This window comes from Leptonychotes weddellii, chromosome 1, assembly GCF_054177405.1.
Source record: "Leptonychotes weddellii isolate Sample4059 chromosome 1, ASM5417740v2, whole genome shotgun sequence".
Taxonomy (NCBI): domain Eukaryota; kingdom Metazoa; phylum Chordata; class Mammalia; order Carnivora; family Phocidae; genus Leptonychotes; species Leptonychotes weddellii.
In genome coordinates, this window is record NC_138369.1 from 75,746,378 (window position 1) to 75,770,279 (window position 23,902).

At 43.7% G+C, this 23,902-nt stretch overlaps 1 protein-coding gene across 1 annotated transcript in view; it reads left to right on the forward strand.

Moving 5' to 3' along the window:
• NEK11 (NIMA related kinase 11) overlaps positions 1-23,902 on the forward strand; it is a 188,005-nt gene that overhangs the window by 124,586 nt on the left and 39,517 nt on the right. Inside the window, exon 13 of the mRNA XM_081802014.1 lies at positions 15,055-15,215. Within this exon, the coding sequence (XP_081658140.1) occupies positions 15,055-15,215 (161 nt within the window). The remainder of the gene's footprint in view (positions 1-15,054; positions 15,216-23,902) is intronic.

Consider the following 23,902-nt stretch of genomic DNA (forward strand, 5'->3'; position numbering starts at 1 on the left):
TACTTTTGGGGAATCCAACCTAAGACACCTAGTTTTTTAAAAAGTTAGAAGTAGTTCATAGCTATTATAAGAGATCCAGTGGGGGGCACTTGGGTGGCTCAGTTGATTTACAATCCAATTCTTGATCTGGCTCAGATCTCAATCTCACGGTTGTGAGTTCAAGCCCCATGTTGGAGCCTACTTAAAAATAAATAAATAAAAAATAAATAAAAAGAAATCTAGTGGAGTTTTTTTCCATCAGTTTTTCCTGAATTAAGCTTTTTTAAAAATTCATTTTGATGGTTTTATTGGTCTGCTGTCTCTGTCACAGGACCCCCATTTGAATCACTACATCAGTAATTGATAAGGAAAATGATTTTAATAAGCCCCTGAGACTTTTGTGCAGATACTTACTCTATGATCATGGTACAACACTGGGTACCCATACCTTCCAGAAGGAAGTCTTACACAGATCCTACTCCACAGGGTGGACTGTTTCCCTGGTGTCATTCATGGTGGGCCTCAGTGTTTTGACCCAAATAGCCAGTCAGGCTCACCAGAGAGGTTTGAAAACTCCAAACAAAATGAAGATGAAAGGATTTTCTGAAAATGACTGTAAAGAGAACTCTACCAGAGATCTGTAACAGTTTACCATGAATACTTAGAGACCAAGAGCTTTTCTAGGAAGACAATAGATTCTGACAGTAGATTCTGGTTTCTATTTGTTAAGTAACTGGTCCCCAAGTCAACATTTAAATATTGAGATGGTGCTCAGTTCTGGAAATGTCCTGGATTCTCCTGTTTGGGACTTTTGCAAACTGAGTGGGAGATCTGAGTTCTCTTTGCCAGTTTCATTCATCTTCTCCGTCAGAATCCAAGTTGGGAAGAAATACTCCTGTTAGATCTTATGATGCTTAATATCGTATCTATTAACTTGGCTAGGCTGTGGTACACAGATGTTTGCTCCAACACCAGTCTGGATGTTGTGTGAAGGTATTTTTTTAGATGTGATTAACATTTAAATCAGTAGGCTTTGAGTAAAACAGACTACTCATCATAATTTGGGTGGGCCTCCTCCAATCAATTGAAGATCTTAGGAGAGAAAACTGAGGCTCCCCCTGAGGAAGAAGGAATTCTGCCTCCAGATTGCCTTTGGACTCAAGATTGCAACATTAACTCTTGCCTAGGCCTCCAGCCTGCTCTCCTGATCTACAGATTTTAGACTTGCTAGCTTCCCACTGTAACTGTGAGAGCCAATTACTTAGAATAATTTGTCTTTGTCTCTGTCTCTTTCTCTCTCATATCCTATTGGTTCTGTTTCTTCAGAGAACTCTAGCATTGATCCCATTAAATGCCCCCGATCAGAGTCCCACATTCTGGACATTTCTCTGTTTAATCAGTTCATGCTCACCTTAATGTAGGTTATGGTGCATCTTAGTTTTGTGGTATTTTTTTCCCCATGAGTTTTGTGAACACTTAGAATACTGGCAATATGATGTGATGCTAAAAGTAATTACATACTTACATCCCCTAAATATGATTTGACCACTTGGGGAATAATGAAATTTCATTAGGATCTGACTGTTAAATCCATATGTATCCTAATTATGAACTAAATCTTGTTACATGTTTGTTTTTCTCTTTACAGTCCTTTAAATGTTGAAGTATCACCAACTTGGATATTGAGAGAGAGTTCTAGTGTAAAGTCTGTCATGATTCATTATGTAACCTTAATATAACAACCCAACTATTTATACATGATGATAAAATAAATATTTTCCTCAAAAAAATGAAATAAAAGTTAAACTTCTAGGTCATTTTTTTGTGGCCATCCTCCTATATGCCGCACAATGATTCTTGCCTCCTGGTATTTATGCCCCTGCATGGTCCTCTCTCCCACACTGAATAGGACTGATCTGGGTCACCAGTTGGATAGCGTGGAAATTCAAAATTGTGTCTTCCAAGGCTAGGTAACAAAAGATATAGTGGCTTCTGCCTTGCTCTTTTGGATCATTCCCTCTGAGGGAAACCAGCTACCTGTTGTGAGGACATTCAAGCTCCCCTATGTTCAAGGCTATGTTCAAGGAACTGAGGTTTCCTGCCAAGAGCCACATGAGTGAGCTTAGAATTGGATCTTCCAGTCCCCTATCAAGCTTTCAGATGACTATAGTCCCAGATGACTTCTTGGCCAAAACCTCATGATGGGCCCTGAACCAGAACCTCCTGCCTGAGCTGCTCCTGGATTCCTGACTCACAGAAAATGTGTGAGATAGTAAATGTTTATTATTGTTTTAAGCCATAGTCTGGGGGTACTTTATTATGCAGCAATAGATAACTAGTGCGGTAATTTTTGTCGAACGCCTCTTCCTAATGAATTCCCATGAAAAAATGACATTTTAACCTCTGCTCAGGGTTCTAGACATTATTTGAAAGTGCTCTGTGGTATTTAGTGGTATGCATGTGGTAGAGAGAGTGGTTGAAAAGAGGAAGAGAAAGAACTGGCATACGGAGAAGACGTAGAGGCTGTCATGAATTTAAAAAGTCACCTTTTTCAAATATTGTTGCCTTTGTGAGTATGTGACCAAATTGAGTGCCTACCTTTAAAAGAAGAGCCAAACAGAATTATGTAGTCAGCATGATTTAATACAAATGAGCCCCAGATTTAGAATCAGAAGACATGGTTTGGGGTCTGCCACTTTCAAATTAACTTAAAAATGTAAAGTAGCTCCAAATTTTGTGTTCCTTGGCTGCAACATGGGGGGCTGACACCATCCACTCACCTCGTACCGTGCTGTGAGCGAAGCTTAAGTGAGAAAAATATTTGAAAGCACTTTAATCGTGAAGGGTCATACAAAGGTAAATAATCATTATTACTTACTATTTTGAGGATATGTAAATGGAAGCTTGTCTAGACTTTATAGACCATGAAACATTTCCTTTTTTTTTTTTTTTTTTTAAGATTTTATTTACTTGCTTGACAGAGAGAGAGAGAGCACAAGCAGGGAGAGTGACAAGCAGAGGGAGAAGCAGGTTCCCCACTGAGCAAGGAGCCCAATGTGGGGCTCCATCCCAGGACCCTGGGATCATGACCTGAGCCAAAGGCTTAACTGAGTGAGCCACCCAGGGCTCCAAAACAGTTCATTTTAAACGTGGGCTTACTTTGCTCTCTAAGACTATATCTCATTCCACAGGAAGTAGCCAGGTCAAGGAAGGGCAGGTCACCCAGGAAATGCAACATTGCAAAATAGAAACTTTTCCTGAGTTGGACCACAAAAATGGGCTTAAGATGCATATAAGGTTCACTTCCTTTAATTAAAACATTTAAATGAATGCCATGCCCACAGTAGCAGGCAGGAGAGTTCCCTCGTGTTTTTGTGGTCATCAACCCATCTTGCCATATTCAGTTTGCCTGTTCACACTGGTGAGCTAAGCACGTCAGCACCAGCAAGCATCTTCTGGCAGTTTCCTGGCTGCCTCCAGCTGGCCACTTAACTGTGGGGTGCTGCCAATGAGAAGCAAACATTTTCCAGGAGAATAGAGGTGGAGAAGAGAAATTATAACTTCAGGATTTCATCAGAGAGGAAATCCTATTTGGCTCACAAGGTGTTGTTTCTGCCAACAAACAAATTGCTAAATGCATTCCATGCAACCGAGCCTCTGTTAATGAGGAAATACAGCTGAACAAAAATAAGAAGAAGGCAGAGGCTTCCTTTTGATAGCACTTCAAATTCTTCAGCTTCCTGAAAATCTTCATTGTGATCCCACTTCTTGACAAATACTTGGTGGCCAGGAGTAGAAAGCAGTGGTCGAATCTCTTGTTCCTCAGAGTGTGGTTCTGGACCAGCAGCATCTCCATCAACCCAAGCATGTCAGAAATGCAGACTCTCAGGCCTCACTTCAGACCTACTAGTCAGAGTTCATATTTCATCAGGTTCTCCAGATGATTCATATGCACACTGATCTAGTCCATTACTCCATGTTGTACATTTGCAAGCCTTAGAGCAGGAAAACGACCTGAAACCACCTAGCTCAGGCTCCAGCTTTTAGGGTGCTGAGTTATTACTGTCCCCTGTTTATAGATGAGACACTTAAGGCCCAGGGAGCTCAAGCCTGTTGCCTAAAGTCACAGCCCTCGATGTCTCCTGGCACCAAACACTGCATCCAGCCATATAGCCTCAGCAGCTTCAGGGTCTCTCTGTTCCGTCTCCCTGTATTTCCCTGTGAGAAAGTGGATTCCCCAGCCCATATTCATTTCTCTGAATCTGGTGGAGAAAAGACAAACTTTACCTACTTATTTTGACTTTTGCTCTCCAAACCAGAAAAACAAGTTCAGAAAAATGTTAGAAGTTCTGCCTAAGGGAGAATCACCTTGACATGTAGATAAAAGACTTCAGAGCTTGAGGGAGACCTATTTCCAAATGGATCATGGAGCTTATTTCTGTCGTGTGTGTGTGTGTGTGTGTGTGTGTGTGTGTGTGTGTGTGTGTAGGGGGGAGCCTTTGGTGCACTTGATCAAATAGATGTCACTTGAAGAAAAACTTACAGCAGAACCTGCTGTCCTATATATAAAAAAAGGCACTGTACTGTACTTAATTTAGCCCTCCTTACAGAAAGGGTCATGAATATGCATTTTGGCTAAGAAAATTTTTTGAGAGCCTCATGTGTGATGCTGCAGGCTAAGCTAATCAAACGTGGCTAATTTTAGCTTAGTTTTGAGGCTTTATTTTAGAATAGGTCACAGTGCTAGTACTAACCTATAGCTTACTGCGTGAGAGAAGAAAGCATCAAAAAGGTAGAAAACCAAGCAACTGCCACCCCCCCAGACTATAAATGTATTGTTTGTAATTGAGATTTAGTTCCGCTTACAGTTAGTGATATGATTAATAAAGTGGACTTGATCTCTGCTCTGCAATGAAAGACGTTGTCTACTATGGGGATTTAGGAGGTCTATGAGCTGCCTTTCTCTGGGATGAAGGGTGGGAGATGAATATCTATTAAAGTTCTACTTGTCCTCACTGGGTGAAGTATGAAAGTGTTGAATCACTATGTCCTACACCTGAAACTAATACTACACTGTTATGTTAACTAACTGTAATTTAAATAAAAACTTAAAAAAGAAAAAAAAACAGCTTTACTTGTAGGCACTGTGTAAAAGAAGGTGGAAAAGGCATCTTATAGATGAGAAGGTTTGATTTGATAGGTCCTTCAAAGTGGCTCTGGGGACATGCAGAGTAGGCCTAGGGCTAGGGTGAGATCAAGTCACTGCCTCCCCCTGCTAAGTCCAGGGCTATGCCTATTGGAAAACCTTCTGGCCTTCGGTTCTGCCTTCTTTGCAGGGATGGGGACTGGTGGTGCGCTAGCCAGGGGAGGAGCAGAGGGTCAGAGCAGGGAAGTGACTCACATCCCAGGGCTTCGAAGAAATCTAGCCAAATCTGCACGGGAGAGTGCAGTCCAGCAGAGCTAGACATAGAAAGGAGGACACTCTAGAAAGCACACTGTCTGGTAGAACTTTCAGCGATGATGGAAATGTTCTGTAATCTTGTCACAGATGGCTTTCAAGTGCTTGAGATGTGGCCAGCATGACTGAGGAACTGAATTTGTCATTTCATGTCACTGTAATTAATTTTGATTTAAATAACCACATGTGCCTGGTGGCTACCATATTGGACAAGGCAATTCTAGAAGGAGAGCTCTTTCAAAGAATGAAGTCAGAAAATAAGAGCGAGCTTAGGGGAAAATGTAGAGTCCAGCTTACAAAAGCCAAGGCCCTGATCTAAAGGTACATATGAGAACCATCTGGAAAGCATCAGAAAAATAAAACTGCCCGGATCCAGCCCCGGGCCACCCAGTCAGAATCCCTTTAGGTGCGTACCTTTAACTGAGAGCTACCAGATTCATTGATAAGAGGAGGCAGGTCTGGGAAAGAGTTGCAACCAGGTGGCAGAAGGCCTTGGCTGTCAAGCTGAAGATTTCATATTCCATTTCATTGGCAGTGGGGGAGACACTGCTGGGGGAAGAGTGACATGGTAGTAAGTGCTTTAGGCAAGATTTGTGGCAGCGTCTGTAAGATTGGAGGCGATTGCAAGAGCTGAGATATCTGGAGTGTTCATTTCTGCCTTGGAGTATTAGTGTGTCCATTTCACTGAGGGCTGTCCATATTCTTTCCTGGACTGAGCATTGGTTCAAAATATTCCCTAGCAAATATGCAGCTCTAAGCCTCCAGCCCCGCTAAATGTTATGGTGATTGAAAATTACACTTGCTCCCCACAGGCCCAGAAGCGGGCTCTTTGTAATGAAATAGAGATGCAGCAGCATTTGGAATGTCGAGTAACAGCCTCTCTAGAACCTCCAACAGAGGCCCACGGTAGCCATAAAAGGGGATGATTCACCATGGAAAATAATGATCACTGCCCTCCGAGTGGACCCTTCCCCCTCCATGACTTCTGAGCTCCCACGAGCAATCTTAATAGCTGCTGATGGGAACTAGGACACCCTGAGAACTAGGCCCAGCTGATGACTCACTGCATAACCATGAAAAACCCTTTCATGGTTCACAGTAGAGGGGAGAGATGCCTTTTAAAAATTGAAAAGGAAAAATAAAACCCAATGTATGTTGAAGCTTAGAAATTGACACAATGCCTTTTCCAAAACAGCAAAATTTCTGAGTCAGTCCTTTTCTTCTAACAAGGTGTGACAGACTGAGTACCCTTCCCTAACAAGGGTGACAAACTGAGTACCTTTATTAGCTTCCGGGAGAATGGAAGCCTGGGGTCTCCACAATGATAGTTATCTACTTGGCGGAATCCAGCTGTCTCCCTGAAAGACAGGTTGCCTCTGCCTGAGGAGTTTGCTCTAGCTCTGCTGTTGGCCCTTTATGTATAAATGCTTCTTTTACACACCAATAATGATGCAACCCAGACATCGGTTTGGACACTCTGTCCCAAGATGCGGGAAGCTTGGCTCAACCGAAGCTTGTCCCGAGCTCCCTTCATGATTGCTGTGCAGGCTCCCTCAGCCTCTGTCTCTCGGCTCTGACCCCTCCCACTCCCCTGCCCTACCTCTTTTCTGGAGTAAAGCCAAAGCCCTCCTTTTGTCTCTGGCAGAAAGGATCATATTTTCTTCCCCTGCACTCTCGTCAGGCATTTTTCTAAATACTTAAAATTGGGTGCTTGCTGCAGGAGCATGGTGCTACTACCTGCTAAGGGAATACTAATGGTCATTTACTAAGCACTTACTATGTTCTGGACACTATGCTAGATAGAGCATTTTAAGAAAACTCAGAGCAGGGTGAGTAGATTAGACCTCAGGAGATAAAAAATTGAGCTGTCTGAGATATAACTGATATCTGACAAATGACTCACTTGAGCAGTGTCCATAGGTGTGGGCTCTATTGTTTTCTAGAAAGTCTTGAGGATTAAATATATAATATAAAAAAATATGACCTTGCTGGCATCTGTTTTCCCTTAAGAGGTGTTTACATAATTGCATAGCATCACTTATCTTTTGTAAAATTGTATGTTTAGCCATGAGTTAATGTATTATTATTATAATATCCCCAAGTCTTCGGTTGGGCTCCTTAGATGCAGAGCCTGAGACGGTTATTCTGGTGCACGTGTTTTATTGAGAGAGAGCTCTTGGGTTGGGGGTGGTGGGTATGTCTAGACAGGGCAGCAGCAGAAGGAGCCTGATCCTACTTTGGAGCAGGAGTGATACCAGGGGGCTGGCTCCACCTTCAGTCATTCAATCATTGGCCAGGACTGCACTCCACCATGGAGGGAACACATAACCTCTTTGATAAGGAAATTCTTTGATCTGAGAGCGATTGGAGAAGGGGACATTTGTGCCCTGTTAGCCATTGTGTTCCCCTAAAATTCGTATATTGAACCCTAACCCCCAGTACCTCATGATGTGACTATATTTGGAGATAGGACCTTTAAGGAGGTGACTAATGTAAAATGAGGCTGTTAGGATGGGCCCCAATCCTATCTCACTGGTACCTCTGCAAGAAGAGGAGATTACGATACTGACAAACACCAGGAGCACCAGTGGGGAAACCAGACCTGCTGACACCTTGATCGCGGACTTCTAGCTTCCAGAACTATGAGAAAATGCGTATTTGTTGTTTAAGCCTCCCAGTCTGTGGCATTTTGTTGTGGCGGCCCGAGCAGCCAACACTCACGGCAGCTGGAGCATGAGTGTGCCCAAATGTGTCTGGTAAGGAGCCTCGGGTGGCACATCCGTAGTATTCACTCCACCCACTTACAAATTAGAAAACAGACCAGGGAAGTGACGGAGGCTGCCCAGGGTCACACAGCCCATACACAAGAGAGGCCAGATTTGAACCTCAGTCTGACCCTACAGCTTATCTCCTTAATCTCTACTCCTTATCCCCACTCCTGGTGGGAGGCAGCCTTCCTCAGAAGCAGCAGACATCACCAGTTAACTTGGGCTTCAGTTTCTTGGGATAACCAAGTTGTCCCCACCTTACACAAGACAGCACTCCCTGGGGAAACTGAGGCAGCTCAGCATTGACAGTGTCTGTATCTGAGGGCCTTCTCCAGACATTCTCTCACCCAGTAGTTCGGGGAATGGTGTAGCATATTAATCATAGGTTTCTTCTACATATGAGATGATGTCTTTATTTAAAATGTTTTCATTAAAAAATGGATTAAGGCAATCTTTTTCACACCCACAAGTGCCATTTTTAGGAAAATAAGAAATTCTGAGAACTGCCTTGTCAGTGTAATAATAACTAGTGTCATTCTGAGCACCACTGCTCTCAATTTATAATGGGAGAACATGGTCTTTAGAGGCCACATCAAGATCTAACAATAGATCAGTTTGTTCTTACTATAGCTTTTGTTCAATATTTTCTGGCTCATAATAAAGCCATTGCCCACTTCAGAAAACTAGAAAAGAAAGGAAAAATAAAGAAGGGCATCTCTGGGCAGTTGCCTGCCACGAGGTCCCCTACTCAGCCCCAGCCGGCCCCGCCACAGCTGAAATAGAGAGCATCCTCTCTTTATGAGGAGACGCTTTCCCCCAGATGGTGGGCACAGTGAGAACCATTTTAAAAAGTGTCCTGTGGATATTGCTGACTTCATAGGAGAAGGGGCAGAAAAGTGTGAGTGCATCTGTTGGATTTCCCAAATCACAAGTCACTTGGTCACCAATCAGTTCTGACACTATTATTAGATGTGCAAAGAGAGGCTTGCAGCTGGAGCAGAGTCTGGGCACCTGGAGAAAACCACAGTCTACCAGTGCATGCCATCACACGCTGCGGACTCTGGACTCAGAGACAGCTGGAGATGTTAGTATGAAGAAGACATTTTTTACTGTTCCAAGTTATGATTCCACCCGAGATATAAGTTCAAAGTCTGTGAGAGAGGAGAGAAAGAGGGGTCTTAGGGAAAAAAATCTTTATATTCCCTCCCCCCTTCGCCCGGCCCTCCCCAAAATAAAGGTTAGGAAATTCTTTACATGAAATACTATGTGGTAGTTTGAAAGTCTTATCTTTTAGACACGTAAGCATTCATTTATTCGACAAGAAGTTTGGCGTGTCTGCTTTGAGCCATGGGTTGGAGAAACCACAGGAACAAGATAGGCTTTGAGCAGAGAGTAAGGGCCAGGCATTGTGCTAAATCTGTGGTTCTTAAACTTAGGCGTGCATCAGGATCCCCCTGGAGGGCTTGCTAAAATGCAGATTGCTGGACCCTCACCTCAGTTTCTGATTCAGTAAGTCTGAGAGGCCTGAGAATTTGCTTTTCTGTAAGATCCCAGGTGATGTTCTTACTGTTCTTCTGGGACCACCCTTTGAAAACCACTGTGCTAAGCTCACGGCAGGCATCTGTTCAAGGCATACGGAATGGTTAGAATCATTCAGAATGGTGGCAGATGCACAGGCTGAGGTATTCCTGCTACATAACTAAGCTCCTTTAAAGGAAACTTGGTTTTGACTTTAGGCAAAAATCTGGTTTTATTGCCTCTTTTTAAAAAATTCTTCAGTGCATTTTTCTGATCATTTTAGAAGTTTGAAGAGCTGATACAATAATAGGCGAAGTATGGGGGAGTGGCTCATTAAACAGTTGTGCTTGTAGGTCACTTTCTCCTTGAAGGTCCTAGGTCGAGCGGTAGTTCTCAAAGTGTGTTGCCAGACTGGCAGCAGCATCATATAGACTCTCGCCACCCCGCCACCCCCGCCCCCGACCACTGCATCTGAACCACTGGGCATGGGGCCAGGAATCTGTTTGAACAGGGCTCCAGGGGGATCCCGATGTACACTGTAGTTGGAGCACATCTGAGGTCGAGGGGAGTGACAGTTGGGCTAAGTCTAAGGGAGAGCCCCTGGCATTCACTATTCCCAGCTCCTTTCAGACAGTTCACCAGGATGACTAAGCTTTAGTTTTCCCATCTCAGAAGTCAAAAGTCTATCCCTTGCTATCCAACATCTTTCAGAGTGGTGGGGGAAGACAATCATGACTTTTATCCATGACCTGGTTTTACTAGCAAACATGAAAATCCCTAGCTAACCACGAAATAGTGCCATTCAATGGGAAAAAGATAGGATTCAGGTTATTTGTGTTCTAATCTAGTGTCCACCCTGCATACAGCTATGTGACTTTCGGTTGATTTTTAGGCTGTCTGAATTTCATTTTCATGATCTGAAAAATGAGATAAAATCATTGTCCTGGTCTAACTTGAATAACTGTTGCAATGATTAAATGGAATAATGGATATGAATGTGCTTTTGCAAACTATGAAGTGTCGTAACTTTGGGCTGCTCATCATAGCTTTCTTCTTCCCTGTCAGTAAAATGGGAACAGTGCCCTAAAACTTCACAGAAATTGTGAGTAGTTGAGAAACTAATGGCACAACAGTTTGCACTCTTCTTTTTTTTTTTTTTTTTAAAGATTTTATTTATTTATTTGACAGAGAGAGATACAGCGAGAGAGGGAACACAAGCAGGGGGAGTAGGAGAGGGAGAAGCAGGCTCCCCACCGAGCAGGCAGCCCAATGCGGGGCTCGATCCCAGGACCCTGGGATCATGACCTGAGCCGAAGGCAGATGCTTAACGACTGAGCCACCCAGGCACCCCCAGTTTGCACTCTTCTAAAGTAAAGTTTATTTCTTCATTTTTGGGGTCTGTAATATATAAGGTTGGAAAATGTAGAGATATTATAGTCTTATGTATTTTATTATAGTACATCTATGTAATAATATATGATAGTACTTTTATTTGAACTGGTGACACCCTAGAACAGTGGTTTGGATGTTGTGGCCCCAGACCAGCAGCACCAGCATTTCAGACCAGCAGACCAGCATTTCAAACAGGTTGCCATCCCCTGGCAACCTGTTTGAAATGCACATTTTCAGGCCTCAATCCAGACTTACTGAATCAGCAACTGGGTGGGGCCTAGTGATGTGTGTTATAACAATCCATGCAAGTGGTCCTGATGCTCACTGAAGTCTTAGAGGAAGGGGTTTATTAGGGTCTTTTTTATTTTTAATGATTTTATTTATTTATTTATTTGAGTGGGGGAGAGCACTAGCAGGGGGAAGGGCAGAGGAGAGGGAGAGAATCTCAAGCAGACTCCATGCTGAGCTCGGAGCCCAACTCAGGGCTCGATCTCACAACCCTGAGATCATGAACTGAGCCGAAACCAAGAGTCGCTGGCTCAACTGACTGAGCCACCCAAGCGCCCCTATTAAGGTCTTAATTGAAGGGTCTGGAAAACAGCATCCTTTTCTTTTTTTTTTTTTTTTAAAGATTTTATTTATTTATTTGACAGAGAGAGACACAGCGAGAGAGGGAACACAAGCAAGGGGAGTGGGAGAGGGAGAAGCAGGCTCCCTGCAGAGCAGGGAGCCCGATGTGGGACTCGATCCCAGGACACTGGGATCATGACCTGAGCCGAAGGCAGTCGCTTATCCGACTGAGCCACCCAGGCGCCCAACAGCATCCTTTTCATGGAACAGGGTGATTTCTTCTCTTTTTCTCTGTCGTGGATCTGCAGCAACTGTACTCAGGCTGAGGCAGCCATAATTGGATTCCTTCATAAACACACTGTCGCTGCCCACCCAGCCTAGTAGAGATCTGGAATGCTGCTCCAGCGCATCTGTTATGAGGCTGACTTCAGGGTGCGAGGAAATTAAAGCTATTTATCACAGACCATTTTCCCTCAATGACAGGAGAAATGAGCCTTAGCCTAACAAGGCTTCCAATTGGGCCCACGTACAAAAAACACATAGCTTGACAAACACAGTTTGAGCAGACTTAACATTTCTTTTGACTTTTCCTTTTGAAAATGAACTCTTTTTTGAGCTGCACCAAGATAGTGGTGCTTGTTTAAGAAATACTGGAGGTGGATTCATCCCAGTCTGTTTCCTGACTGAGGCATAAGTGCCACGATGGCACTTCCCCCCCCCCCCCCCCCCCCCGACCATTCCTTTCCTTCCTCTCCTTCGGGGGAGGGGATCCCTGGTGAGAGAGAGTCTTTCCTCTGAGACTAAGACTGTGCATAGGAGCCATGTTATGGGAGGTGGGGCTCAGTATTTATCAAGAGAACGGTTTGTCTGTATGATTTGGCCCGTTGCCTTAGTGCCCATTTGAAATGGGTATGCTATGGATTTTGAGAAGTGATTCTATTTTGTGTGTGTGTATAAAATTAAACTTGGTATATATCTGTGATCGTCTAATATTTATATTTCTTCCTGATGTGCATTATGGGCAAAACATATAGAGAGATTTGTGTTACATGTTAGTAACTGACATCTATTTGATGCCTACCATGTACACAGTGCTTTGCATCCATTATACTATTTAATGTTCACAACAATCCTAAGAGATGGTTATGATCATCTCCATTTTACAGATGAGAAAACTGAAGTGCAGGAAGTTTAAATAATGCCTGTTATAGAGCTGATATTAGAGCCTCGATTTAAATGCAGGTCTTTTGGATTCTAAAGCCAGCATTCTCAACAGGTGTTTTTCAGATTGTGTGTTGAAAAATCACTTTAACAAGTTGCAACTAGCATTGTAAAAAAAAAATTGAATAGAATGTGAAAGACCAGAATGTGTCATATTTAAGTATGGATAAATCTTGATGCATGAAACTTTCATTTCAACTATAAATATATTTATATTCATACACAAATACAAGCACATTTCTGTGTGCTGAACAACAAAATGGAAATGATATTTCTTATTGTGTCACAGTCAAATTTGAAAGCAAATATTCTGGCTAAAGGAGGAGGAGAAGAGGAATAGAGGGAAAGAAGGAGAAAATAGGGAATAAGTAAATGAATGAATAACTGTCAAAGAGACAGAGAGCCTCTGTGAAAGGAAGCGGAAATAGGAGGGAGTGGGAAGAGGGGGAGAGAATGGACAAGAAAGAGAGAGACACAGGGGGAGGGGGAGGAAGAGACGCAGGAAGTCACGTGATCCTGTCCACCATTCCATTCAGCCAGCAGATGCCCCTACTTGAGGACAACACTAGAGACTTGAATTATCTTCTCGGTAGATGTTAGTTTTCATAAACTTCTCTTGCTGTGATCCTTGAGCCATTCTGAGTGTGAGTTGAATAAAGATTTTTACAAAACGTGACCCCTATATACAAATAATCTATTTCATCTGCTGCTCAACTGAAAACCAGTGATCTGAAGGGAAAAACAGGCTGTGCTGGAGTTACCGAAATGCCCAATATGCTCCTTCCTAAGGAACTGGTAAAGGCAGTTTTGAGTATATGTTATTTTTGTCTTTTGAGCTAATTTTGATGCCATGACACTGCCTCTTGTGTTTTATGGGAAACCATAGGGAGCAAAGATTTTAAAGTAGCCCGCTAAGTATCTTACTTCTGGAGGATTCTGGATTCAGCTAACGAAAAGTCCATTTTTACAGATGTGGAAATTGAACATTTTATAAAGTTTGCCTATAGGCAAAGCTTTCATAAGAATCCTATTACAGAATCTTCATAGCTACCTACCCTGCTAGGTTACCCTTATGCCCATGGTTTTAATGTGGTGGGGTGTCACTCTGTAATTCACTCCTCTCCCCAATGGTATTTCCCTGTTTCTAGGCCTTCATTAGTAAATTGGGGTTGATATCGCTGTGCTCTTTTGTGATCCATTCTTGGCCTTTCTTGGCTGAAAACTATTATAAGCACCAATTACATTTTTAGTTAGTAATAACATTGCATCAAATGACTTAGATAGCCACTTCTTGGCATCAACTTAAATGGGTGGTCTTTCCTTTTAAAAAAAAATAGGGGCACCTGGGTGGCTCAGTTGGTTAAGAGTCTGCCTTCAGCTCAGGTCATGATCTCAGGGTCCTGGGATCGAGTCCCATATCAGGCTCCTTGCTCAGTGGGGAGCCTGCTTCTCCCTCTGTCTGCAGCTCCCCCTGCTTGTGCATGCTCTCTCTCTTTCTCACAAATAAATAAATAAAATCTTAAAAAAACGTAAACGCCACGTATAGAGGTGAGTAAGCAGGGTCCCAGAGTGAACTCCATCTCAAAAGCCTTCATAGTCTGTTGGGAAAGAACCATAATGTTTTCCTCAGCTTGCCCAAATGCCATTGCTATATATCCTATCCATCTTGCCTGGTCTCACCACTCATATTTTCTTTAAAAAAGAAACAACCAGGAAGAGTGCTGACAGAGTTCCATTCCAACTGCCTCTGCAAAAGTTTAATGTGGGTGTGTAATAGGGTCCCACAGCCAAGGCATCTCATCTGGCATTTGCTCCTAAATCCCGTCATTTGTAATAAGGATTCATGCCTCTGAATGTAAAGACTTTAAAGGAGATCATTTCTTCTTGTTTCATGGTTTTATCCTTCCACCTTCAAAATATGGTTGCAAATAGAGTCATCCCTCCTTTCCTCTACTGGTTTAATTTTTCTGAGTATTTATTAAAGTCAACCAGATACTTTCAGGAAGCTGAGATTCAGCTCTACACTCCATGAAAGCTTTGTCAGTGTAAACATAATATACATCTCTGGGAAAATATGGGGGGGGGGTCCTAGACTTATTATAATTTAAACACTGGTAGGACCCGATTGTTGTTTATTCTTTATTTCAGAGATCCCAGAAGACCCGCTTGTGGCTGAAGAGTATTATACTGACGCCTTTGATTCCTGTTCTGAAGACAGTGAGGAGGAGGAAGAAGAAATAGTGTTCTCAGCCCCGGGGGAAGAGGTCAAGGATGAGGGATCCCAGCCTGCTTACAGAACATTCCAACAGGTATATGCTGCTCCCCAGCAGATGTAGTGGAACTGTGTGAGGTCCTGATCAGGCTGTGACTTCCCAAAGAAAGAGTCAAGGAAGTCTTAGAACTTGAAGTGGGCTGGGGGACAAGGGTTTGTTATAAAGGCCCCATGTGATGGGTCTTTATTTCCAAGGTGCCAGGGGCAGGCAGGGCCCCATGGAGTTCTGAGATTCTGGTGTGGACTGTGTTGATGAGGGAAGGGCTGGAGTGCCCAGTACTTATTCAAGTGGGAAGATGATACATGCTACACTGAGGAGCACCCTAGATTCAGCTGTTAAATAAAGAATGCAAGTGTCTCTTTAGCAGAGAGAAGGAGATTTTTAAAAATATACTTTTCTGCCCAGTAATCAGATTTTTTGAGCCATGTCCTAGTGCACAAATTAGTTCTGGGAATGAGGCCCAGAGATTCTGGACTTAGGGCATGATCTTTCTGGCCACACCCAGCCTTTGCGGGCCCATCCTTATATACAGTGCTGGAGTCTCTGAATGTATGTCCTTGGCATAGATCTCTTTTACAATAGCAAGATTAATCCCTAACTGGGTCACAGGCTAAGAAACAGTCCTGGCATATGATTTCTCTGCCGGGTGTCTATAGGAGAGAAAAAAAAAAAAAAGAAAACAAGAGGTATATAAGGAGTAAGATTACTTTGGGCTACTTATGCTCATAAACTTCATTTTCCTCTTAGGCCATAACATGGTAATCTTTCCAGTCCTAAAATTTCTTAAGGTACAAAAGTTTTGTATTAACCATTAAGCTAGGAAAATAGAAGTCAATCAAGGGGTACCCGTGTCAATGAAAACTTAATTCAGGAGGATTAATTGAAGTTTGTCTACCATCTAGTCAACAATTTTTAATGAAGACTAAGCAACACATCATAATATCAATAAATAAAACCAATAAGAAATGTTCTCAAGTTCTATATAATAAAAGGAGAAAGAGACAAGGAGAAGGGAACTAGAAGGATATGGATATGAGGCTAAGAAGAGAAAAGGATGAGAGAAAGAGGAGAAAGAGAAATTAGGAGACAAATATGTGAAGAGAGAAGTAAATGAATGTTGAGAAAAATATTGAGTGTTGAGTCAAGGCATAGAGTGATTCAGCATGCCAAAATAAAAATGCTTCCCTTATACCATTTCCCCATTTCCCAGTGGACTCTGTTGAACAACAGCACCTCCTACCACACATTAAAAATACAATTTCCATTTCCTTCTGTGCCAGGGTCCTAAACATCTGAGACAAATTTTTTTTTTAAAGATTTTATTTATTTATTTGACAGAGAGAGACAGTGAGAGAGGGAACACAAGCAGGGGGAGTGGGAGAGGGAGAAGCAGGCTTCCCGGCGAGCAGGGAGCCCGACGCAGGGCTCGATCCCAGGACCCTGGGATCATGACCTGAGCCGAAGGCAGACGCTCAACGACTGAGCCACCCAGGCGCCCGACAAATTTTTTTTTAAGTTTTATTTCTTTAAGTAGTTTCTACACCCAACATGGGGCTCGAACTAATGACCCCAAGATCAAAAGTCACACCACGCTCTTCCAACTGAGCCAGCCAGGCACCCCATGAGACAAATACTACAATATTGCAGAACCATCATTTTGTGCCTATGATTGCAAAACACATCCATTTTTGCCCAAAGCATCAAGTGACAAAATTTTAGCTACTAGTATTATTACTTTTTATTTTTAATAGATTAAAACTGATTCAGAAAACCACATGAATAAAATATACAGCAAACACCACTCAGGTCAGGAAATAGAACTTGCTAGCCACTCCGGAAGTCCCGTCTTTGGCATACTTGTAGGAACACAGGGTTGGAAATCAAAATGCCTGTATACAAGACTAGCCTTCATTACTTGCAGGTTGTGTGACCTTGTACAAGTTACTAAATTTCACTGTGCCTCAGTTTTCTAATCTGTAAAATGGGAGAATAATGGTTCCCACCTCATAGAGTAGTCTGGGGATTAAATGAAGTAATCAATGTAAGGTACTTAAAATAGTGTCTAGAATTTAATAAAGTAATTAATTAATGAGATGTTAATTATGATGATGATGATGATGATGATGTTACCCAGCCATCTTGTGGGGTTTTTTTTAAAGATTTATTTATTTATTTTAGAGAGAGCACATGCATAAGCTGGGGGAGGAGCAGAGGGAGAGAGAGACTCTCAAGCAGACTCCCTGCTGAGTGCAGAGCCCAATGCAGGGCTTGATCTCATGACCTGAGCCAAAACCGAGTCGGACGCCCCCACCGACCAAACCACCCAGGCACCCCATCTTGTGGATTTTTTATGATACTTCCCAAACTCTTTAATGTTAATGTGAGATTTCACAATTGTAGTATTAAAAAAAATCCCTCATTTTTATTTCTTAGGGCCAATGATAAATATAGGACAGCAGTTTTGCTCTCTGGGCCGTGCATCTGTCACATGTGATATGATAGCTGAGATTTTCTCTGCACAGCGAAGCGTGAGGAAAAGCAGAGTGATCTTTTCGGAATGGTGTCACAGGGACAGAGAAATGGATACAGACTAGGCTTTGTGAGTTGATTTTAAATCTGTTGGGATTTTAAATCTGCTGAGGCCTCTCACACCCATGTGGGTATTTTGTCTCACAAAACCCTGTCGGGTAGTTATTCTTATTTCTGTTTTCCAGATGAGGAAACCGAGTCTCTGAGAGAAGTAGGTTGCCTATGGCTACACAGTTAGGGAAGGCTCAGAACCATGCTCAGGCCTGGGTCTATCATGCTCACCAGCCAGTGTTCTTTCTGGTACAAAAGGTGTATCAAGCGAGAGTGGACTTGGTATAATAGAAACAGGACTGGAAACCTCAACTGAGTAATCTGTAGAGAGATAGGTAACTACAATCCCATTTGTTTTTCCTAATAATTTGATATCATTTTCCCCTCCTCAAAGGCAGGGAGAGTGCAGTTGTGATGGGTGTCTGCTCTTCTCTTTCTAGGTTATTACTGGGATTTCCTCTTCCCTCTCCCCAGTCTTGCCCTTGACCCAAGTGTGTCCGGGGTCTACTTTGGTGATCATTGTACCTGTGGCTTTTCTGTGAGTAATCAGATCAAAGTAGATTCCCCTTCCTTCAGATGGAGCAAAAGTCACATAGTTTGTATTTGATGGAGGAAGTGCTTTCAAAAAGAAACAGCCATGGGCTTCATTGGGATTGATTGCTGAGTCCCTTGTGCGACCTGTGACAATCTTTTCAGCAGCAGCGTCTCCAAAGTGGTTTTATTAAGCACCTAATTGCCGTTGATCGTTCATTGCTTCTCTGCTGCGGTAAGCCAAACATCGGCAACACCTTCATCACAAGCCATTATCATATTGTTGATAGCTACTATGTGAAGGCTGTGGTCACTGAATTGGAACCTGCCTCTTAGATCTCAGGAGAATGGAGTTTATAGCTATCATCGTAAGAGGGTTTTCAACAGTATTTGGGGGACCTGTCACTGAAAAGTGTTTTTGCTCTAGTGGCCATGCTTTAGGGCTGCAGATTGATGGGTGTGTTCAGAGACCCTTATGTTTTCCCTCGCTGCTTTGACCATCATTTTCCTCTGTAAGACGAATCAATGTCCTGTGTGCACCAGGAATACACACACTAGGTAGACCATAATGACTTCACACAGAACTCCCTCGGGAAAGGCTCTGTTGTTTAATGAATGTGGCTTTCAGCAATACTTGTTTTAAGAAGGCTCTTAGGACCATGGTGTTTGTTCTTGCCAAGACAGAGGGCTGTGGAGGCCCATTTTTTCCAGCTAATTCTGAAGCTTTCACCAAATCCTCTAGCGGGTTTTGAAATTCCCTCTGCACCGTGAAGCATTCAGAAAAACAGAATGATCTCCTTGGAATGGTGCCACCGGGGTAGACAGGCTAGGCGAGGCCTGAGAGTCTACCGAGGACTCTTGGATCAGGTCATCATGGGAATATGCGCCTCTCTGAGTGTCTTCTGTTAGTGGAGTCATTAGTTTAATCAAATCCTAATTGTTCTAACAGTAACACCTAACATCTCCCGAACTTTCTTCTATGCCCTGTACTTTATACATTGTGTCAGCCCAGGTCCTCTGGGAAGCAGGTGACAAGACAGAATTGGGGAAAGCCTCAAACCATGATGCTGATCTGAATCTTAGAGGGTAAGGATGGAAGGGAAGGCAGGATTGGATGACACCTTCGACATGCAGGGCAGTTCTGAAAAAGTCTTCACGACACCCGCAAGAGAGCCCCAGGGCAAAGACTGCCCTGCCCATCAGAGGAGACCAAACTGGGCAGGAATGGACTGGCTCTGGTTTCCCCACACTCGAATGGGCTGGAAGCTGCCGGGAAGAGCTGATCCTGGGGCAGCAGCTGCGGGAGGCCAGCAGGCTCCAGAGCAGTGCTGGTGGCCTGCCGCCTCTGGAAGAGAAATGTGAAGGGTGCACCCCGGCTACAGGCAAAGATGCATATTTCGTTCAGTTCTTGCAAGTTGTCCCTTTGGTGCGTGTATTCTAGTTGAACTGCATCAAACTGGATTTGAACTGGCTGTAATTCCAACAAGGGAGAAGATGAGAGTTGGGGGAGGTAGTGTGCAAGAGAAAGGAAGAAAGTGTGTGTTAGTGATTTCAGGCCAGTTCTGCCTGACATTTGAACCAAAAAGTGGGTGCCCCGGATGGAGAAAGGGCTGAGGGCTATAAATCCAGAGTCCCCCACTGCCTCTCAGGGCCCACGTGTCTCTCAGATTGAGAACCTCTTGGTGCTTTGAATTCTTGCCCTAGACTTAGAGTAGTTAAAGCTACGTGTTCTTCATACAATGCAGTTCCTAAGTGCAAGTCAACTCTTTCATTTGATGCTTAAAAAGAAACAGCGTAATTTGTCTGTAATTGGTTACTGTATTAAGCACTGACTTTAAAACTCAGGTCCCTTGAAAGATGAGACTGTTGTGAAATCCTCACCTTGCACAAGAAGAAACTGAGGCTCAGTGAGGGGAATGCAGCTAGCAAGTAGCAGGGTTGCAGATCTGACACATGTTTTAGCCACTCCTTTATACAGCCTTCTGGTGCAACCTTTTAATTATAGCAGTTATAATCTCTCCTCCATGACGACTGGGTAAACACACTGGGTACGAGGGAAGAGCTTAGGGGCTACCACATTGTCTGGCCCTGTTCTCCTGAACAGAACTGCTGAGCTATGCATGAAGCAAAATTTATACTGGTTCTAGGAACAGTGCTGAGTTATGAAAATTGAAACAAAAAAAGAGCCTGTCTCTCACATCCATTATAGGATACAGAATTCTCTCCTCCTACTGTCTTTTTGTTTGTTTGATTTAATAGAAGATGCCAGAACTCTTGAGCCCAAACTGTAGGGCTGATTTAACTGTGGGTTTGCATGATCTGAGCTAATTGATTTGACTTCATGCATGGGAGGAAACAGTTTTTGTCTGGAATTGGCTTCAGAGTTCATTGGTTCTAAGAAGCAGTCAGCCCCACTATTTAACATCTCTCCATCAGCACCCTCCCTGGCCCGGGTCCCAGGCTATAAAGCAGCCCACCTTGCTGAGGTGTTAGAGAAACCCAGCGGTTTCATGTGTCACTCCTTCCAGGTAACAGGCCTTCTGTAGACCCAGTGTGTGTTGCTGAAAGGAGTCACTTCGATGGGACGCTTTCCACTGTGGGCCCTATTCCAGCCCTCATTTCCATCATGGTTATTCTGCCTTCCCTCTCCACTATTTCTTGTCTAGGCTAAAACATAGCTCACTGCCGGCCAGACAAGGGATGAGCAAACCTTGCTCTGGGACATAGCATTGTGGGCCTTGTAGGAGACCTTAGTCCCTAAATCTTTTAAATTAGATCCACTCTTGTATTGAAGATTGCACCTACACTTTTCGCCCCAATCCCAAAGAATGGAGGAAAAATAAGGAAGGCAATAGGGTGGATAAAGAAAAAGCAGAACTGAGCGGGAGTGCACGGAGTCTGTGCACTCGTTTCCATGTGGAGGGTGGGAGCCTCCGCAGGCCTCTACCACCTCCATGTTGGCGGCTGAACAGAGGTCCACAGCAGCTGGGGAAGGAAAGGGACAGCAAGCAGCCGCACTGGGCTCTTCTGCGCTACTCCTGGAGCTGGGGGTGAGCGTGGTGGAGTGGTGTATGCTGGTTTTGCAATGCTGGTAAGCGTAGTTGGAATGGCACCTTTGGGGCTTTTCTCTCCAACAAACCCCTCCCCCTTCCACCAGCACCAAGTCGTGTGTCCACAGCTATCAGCTGAGCTAAGGTACCCTGACCATACAGGGCATAAACGAGTCTGCAAAGAATAGGAAGATCCTCCCAAATGGCCCCTGCAAACAAATGGCCCATCCCACTATTCTGTGATTCAGTTATACAGAGAAATTTAATTTTATTTTCTGAATATTTTATTCATCTGGAAAGAGAGAGTGAATATCATTTCATGGTGTCTAGTCTAGGAAGAAAGGAGTGTGACACATCTGGGACATTGTTGGAGATACTGTCCTTTCTATATGGGTCCATATCATACCAGAGAAAACAACAATCATTCTTAATAAAACAGAGCCAGCCTTGCAGCACGTCAGGTGCCATGCTAAGTCCTTTTCGTGCCTCATCCCATTTTATACTCGCAAGCACTTTACGGAGTTAACATCTTCCGTCCCACTTTACAAAGAGGAAAGTGCAACACAGAAAGAAAGAATAATTAATTTGACCTAGGTCACCCAGTCCATTGACAGAGCTGGAATTTAAACCAGCAAATACTCTTTGTCAACGAGGAGACTTTTGGGGTGAGCGTAGAACTCTGTGTAGAAGTTTCGTAAAGGAAAGGAAAAGAAGATGCTTGGGACCTAAGGGACAGCTCCAAAATGTGTGAGAACGTGACCGGATGATTTAAAATCATGTTGAAAACACAGGACCAAGTTTTCCACGTACTCTTTGGGATTCATGTAGGAATAAAGCTAGAACTGGAGTCAGAAATAGTAACGTACAATAAAGAAGAGTATATCACAAGGGCTACCTTTTAGAACATGAGCCGATAAACGTTCTTTAAATGGCAGGACTCTCCTCCCTACTATTTGGCATGTGGCGTGAAAAGAGATAAATAGTTCATCAAGAGCAAGTGAGCTTTTGGGAGGGCGAGGGTGGGTTGGGGGCAGGCTCCCGGCACACTGCTACGACTCGAGAAACAGATCACAGCAAAGGTACCGGCCTCCCCAGCTCCTGAAAAATTCATTGCCCAAGTTCCTGGGTGGGCATCGTGATGCCACTCCCAGCAGCCCTGCTTTCTTTTCTCCTCTCTCCATCCTTCACATTTCCAAACTGTGATCCAAAATGTCTTAAGAGTTCTGTATCGGATACCTATGAATGTCTTTGAACCCCAGAAGCGACCCTGTGGATACTGATGTGCTGCGAACCTGGGCACTAATAGGAGACAGCTGCAGGGAGAAGGTTTTAATAATGCAGAGTAAACAAGGCATTAGCAGTGAAATGTGGACACATTGACAGTCACGTTTCGGTGACTCCGAATTCAGTGACAGAGGCGTTTGGTGTTACAGGAGCCTGGGGGCTTGCTTGTAGTTTGAGTTTTGCAGATGTGGCTCTGTGTTCCCATCATGACACACACTCTGAGAACTTTTTTCCTTGACAGAAGGCGACCATTGGTGGGGAGATAGGAGTGAAGACGTCAGCTTCCTGATTTCAGGGCAGCCTCCATGAAGGTGCCATCCACTCTGTCCTGTGGCTTTGTACTGAACGGCACCCTCTGTCTTCCTATGAATTATGAATGCAAATAAGCAAGGGCTTGCCTTCTAATGAGATCGAAGTGAGATGTGAAAGTCCATCTGAGTGTGTAGAAAATGGATAAGGTCACCTTGATGTTTGGTTTCTGTAACTTAGTGACATTTTGCAGGATGCAGTGGCTATAGTTCGAAGGAGAGTGGACAGTAGCTCAGTAAAGCAACTTGCGGGAAAGAACGTGGGTGGGTTGTTGCTTGGATCATACATTTATACATCACATAGCTGAGGGTTCTAGGCACTGGGTGGAAGGTAGTGAAAAACAGAAACAGTGCCACCTTCATGGACATCTCACCCAGTCTCCTGTATTTACAGAGTATCCATAGACTGTCAACTCCCAAATGTGTGTCTTCCATTCTTCAGTTCTGTCTCCAGATTCGCATCCCCAGTTTGCCTGGGAGTGGGGGTAGGTGTCATGTGGACTTCTAATAGACATCCTCAACTAAGCATATCCAAAAGTGAACAAATAGACCCCAGCCCCAGTCCAAATCAGCTCCTCCTGAGTCAACACGGACTCTTGCATGTCCTTTCACTTACGTTCCACTTCCAATCCATAAGCAAAACCTATTGACTCGGTGTTTAGAAGATGATCACTACTTAACACCTCTACTCCTACGGCCAGAGTCACCATCGCCTCCCCAGTGTAAGATTGCAGTAGCTTCTAACTGACCTCCCAGTAACCCTCCCCCTATACCTCACTCAAGCGAAAAGGCACAAGTCTGTTCAAAATGGCCTTGCGGCATCCCATCATCACCCATGGAAGAACCCCTCCCTTCGGTCACTGTGAGAATCACCCTCGCCCACCCCACTCTAGTCATATTAGCCTCCTTCCTGTTTCTGGAACATGCCAGGCATGTTCCTGCCATTGAAAGCCTGGAATGCCCTCCCCTC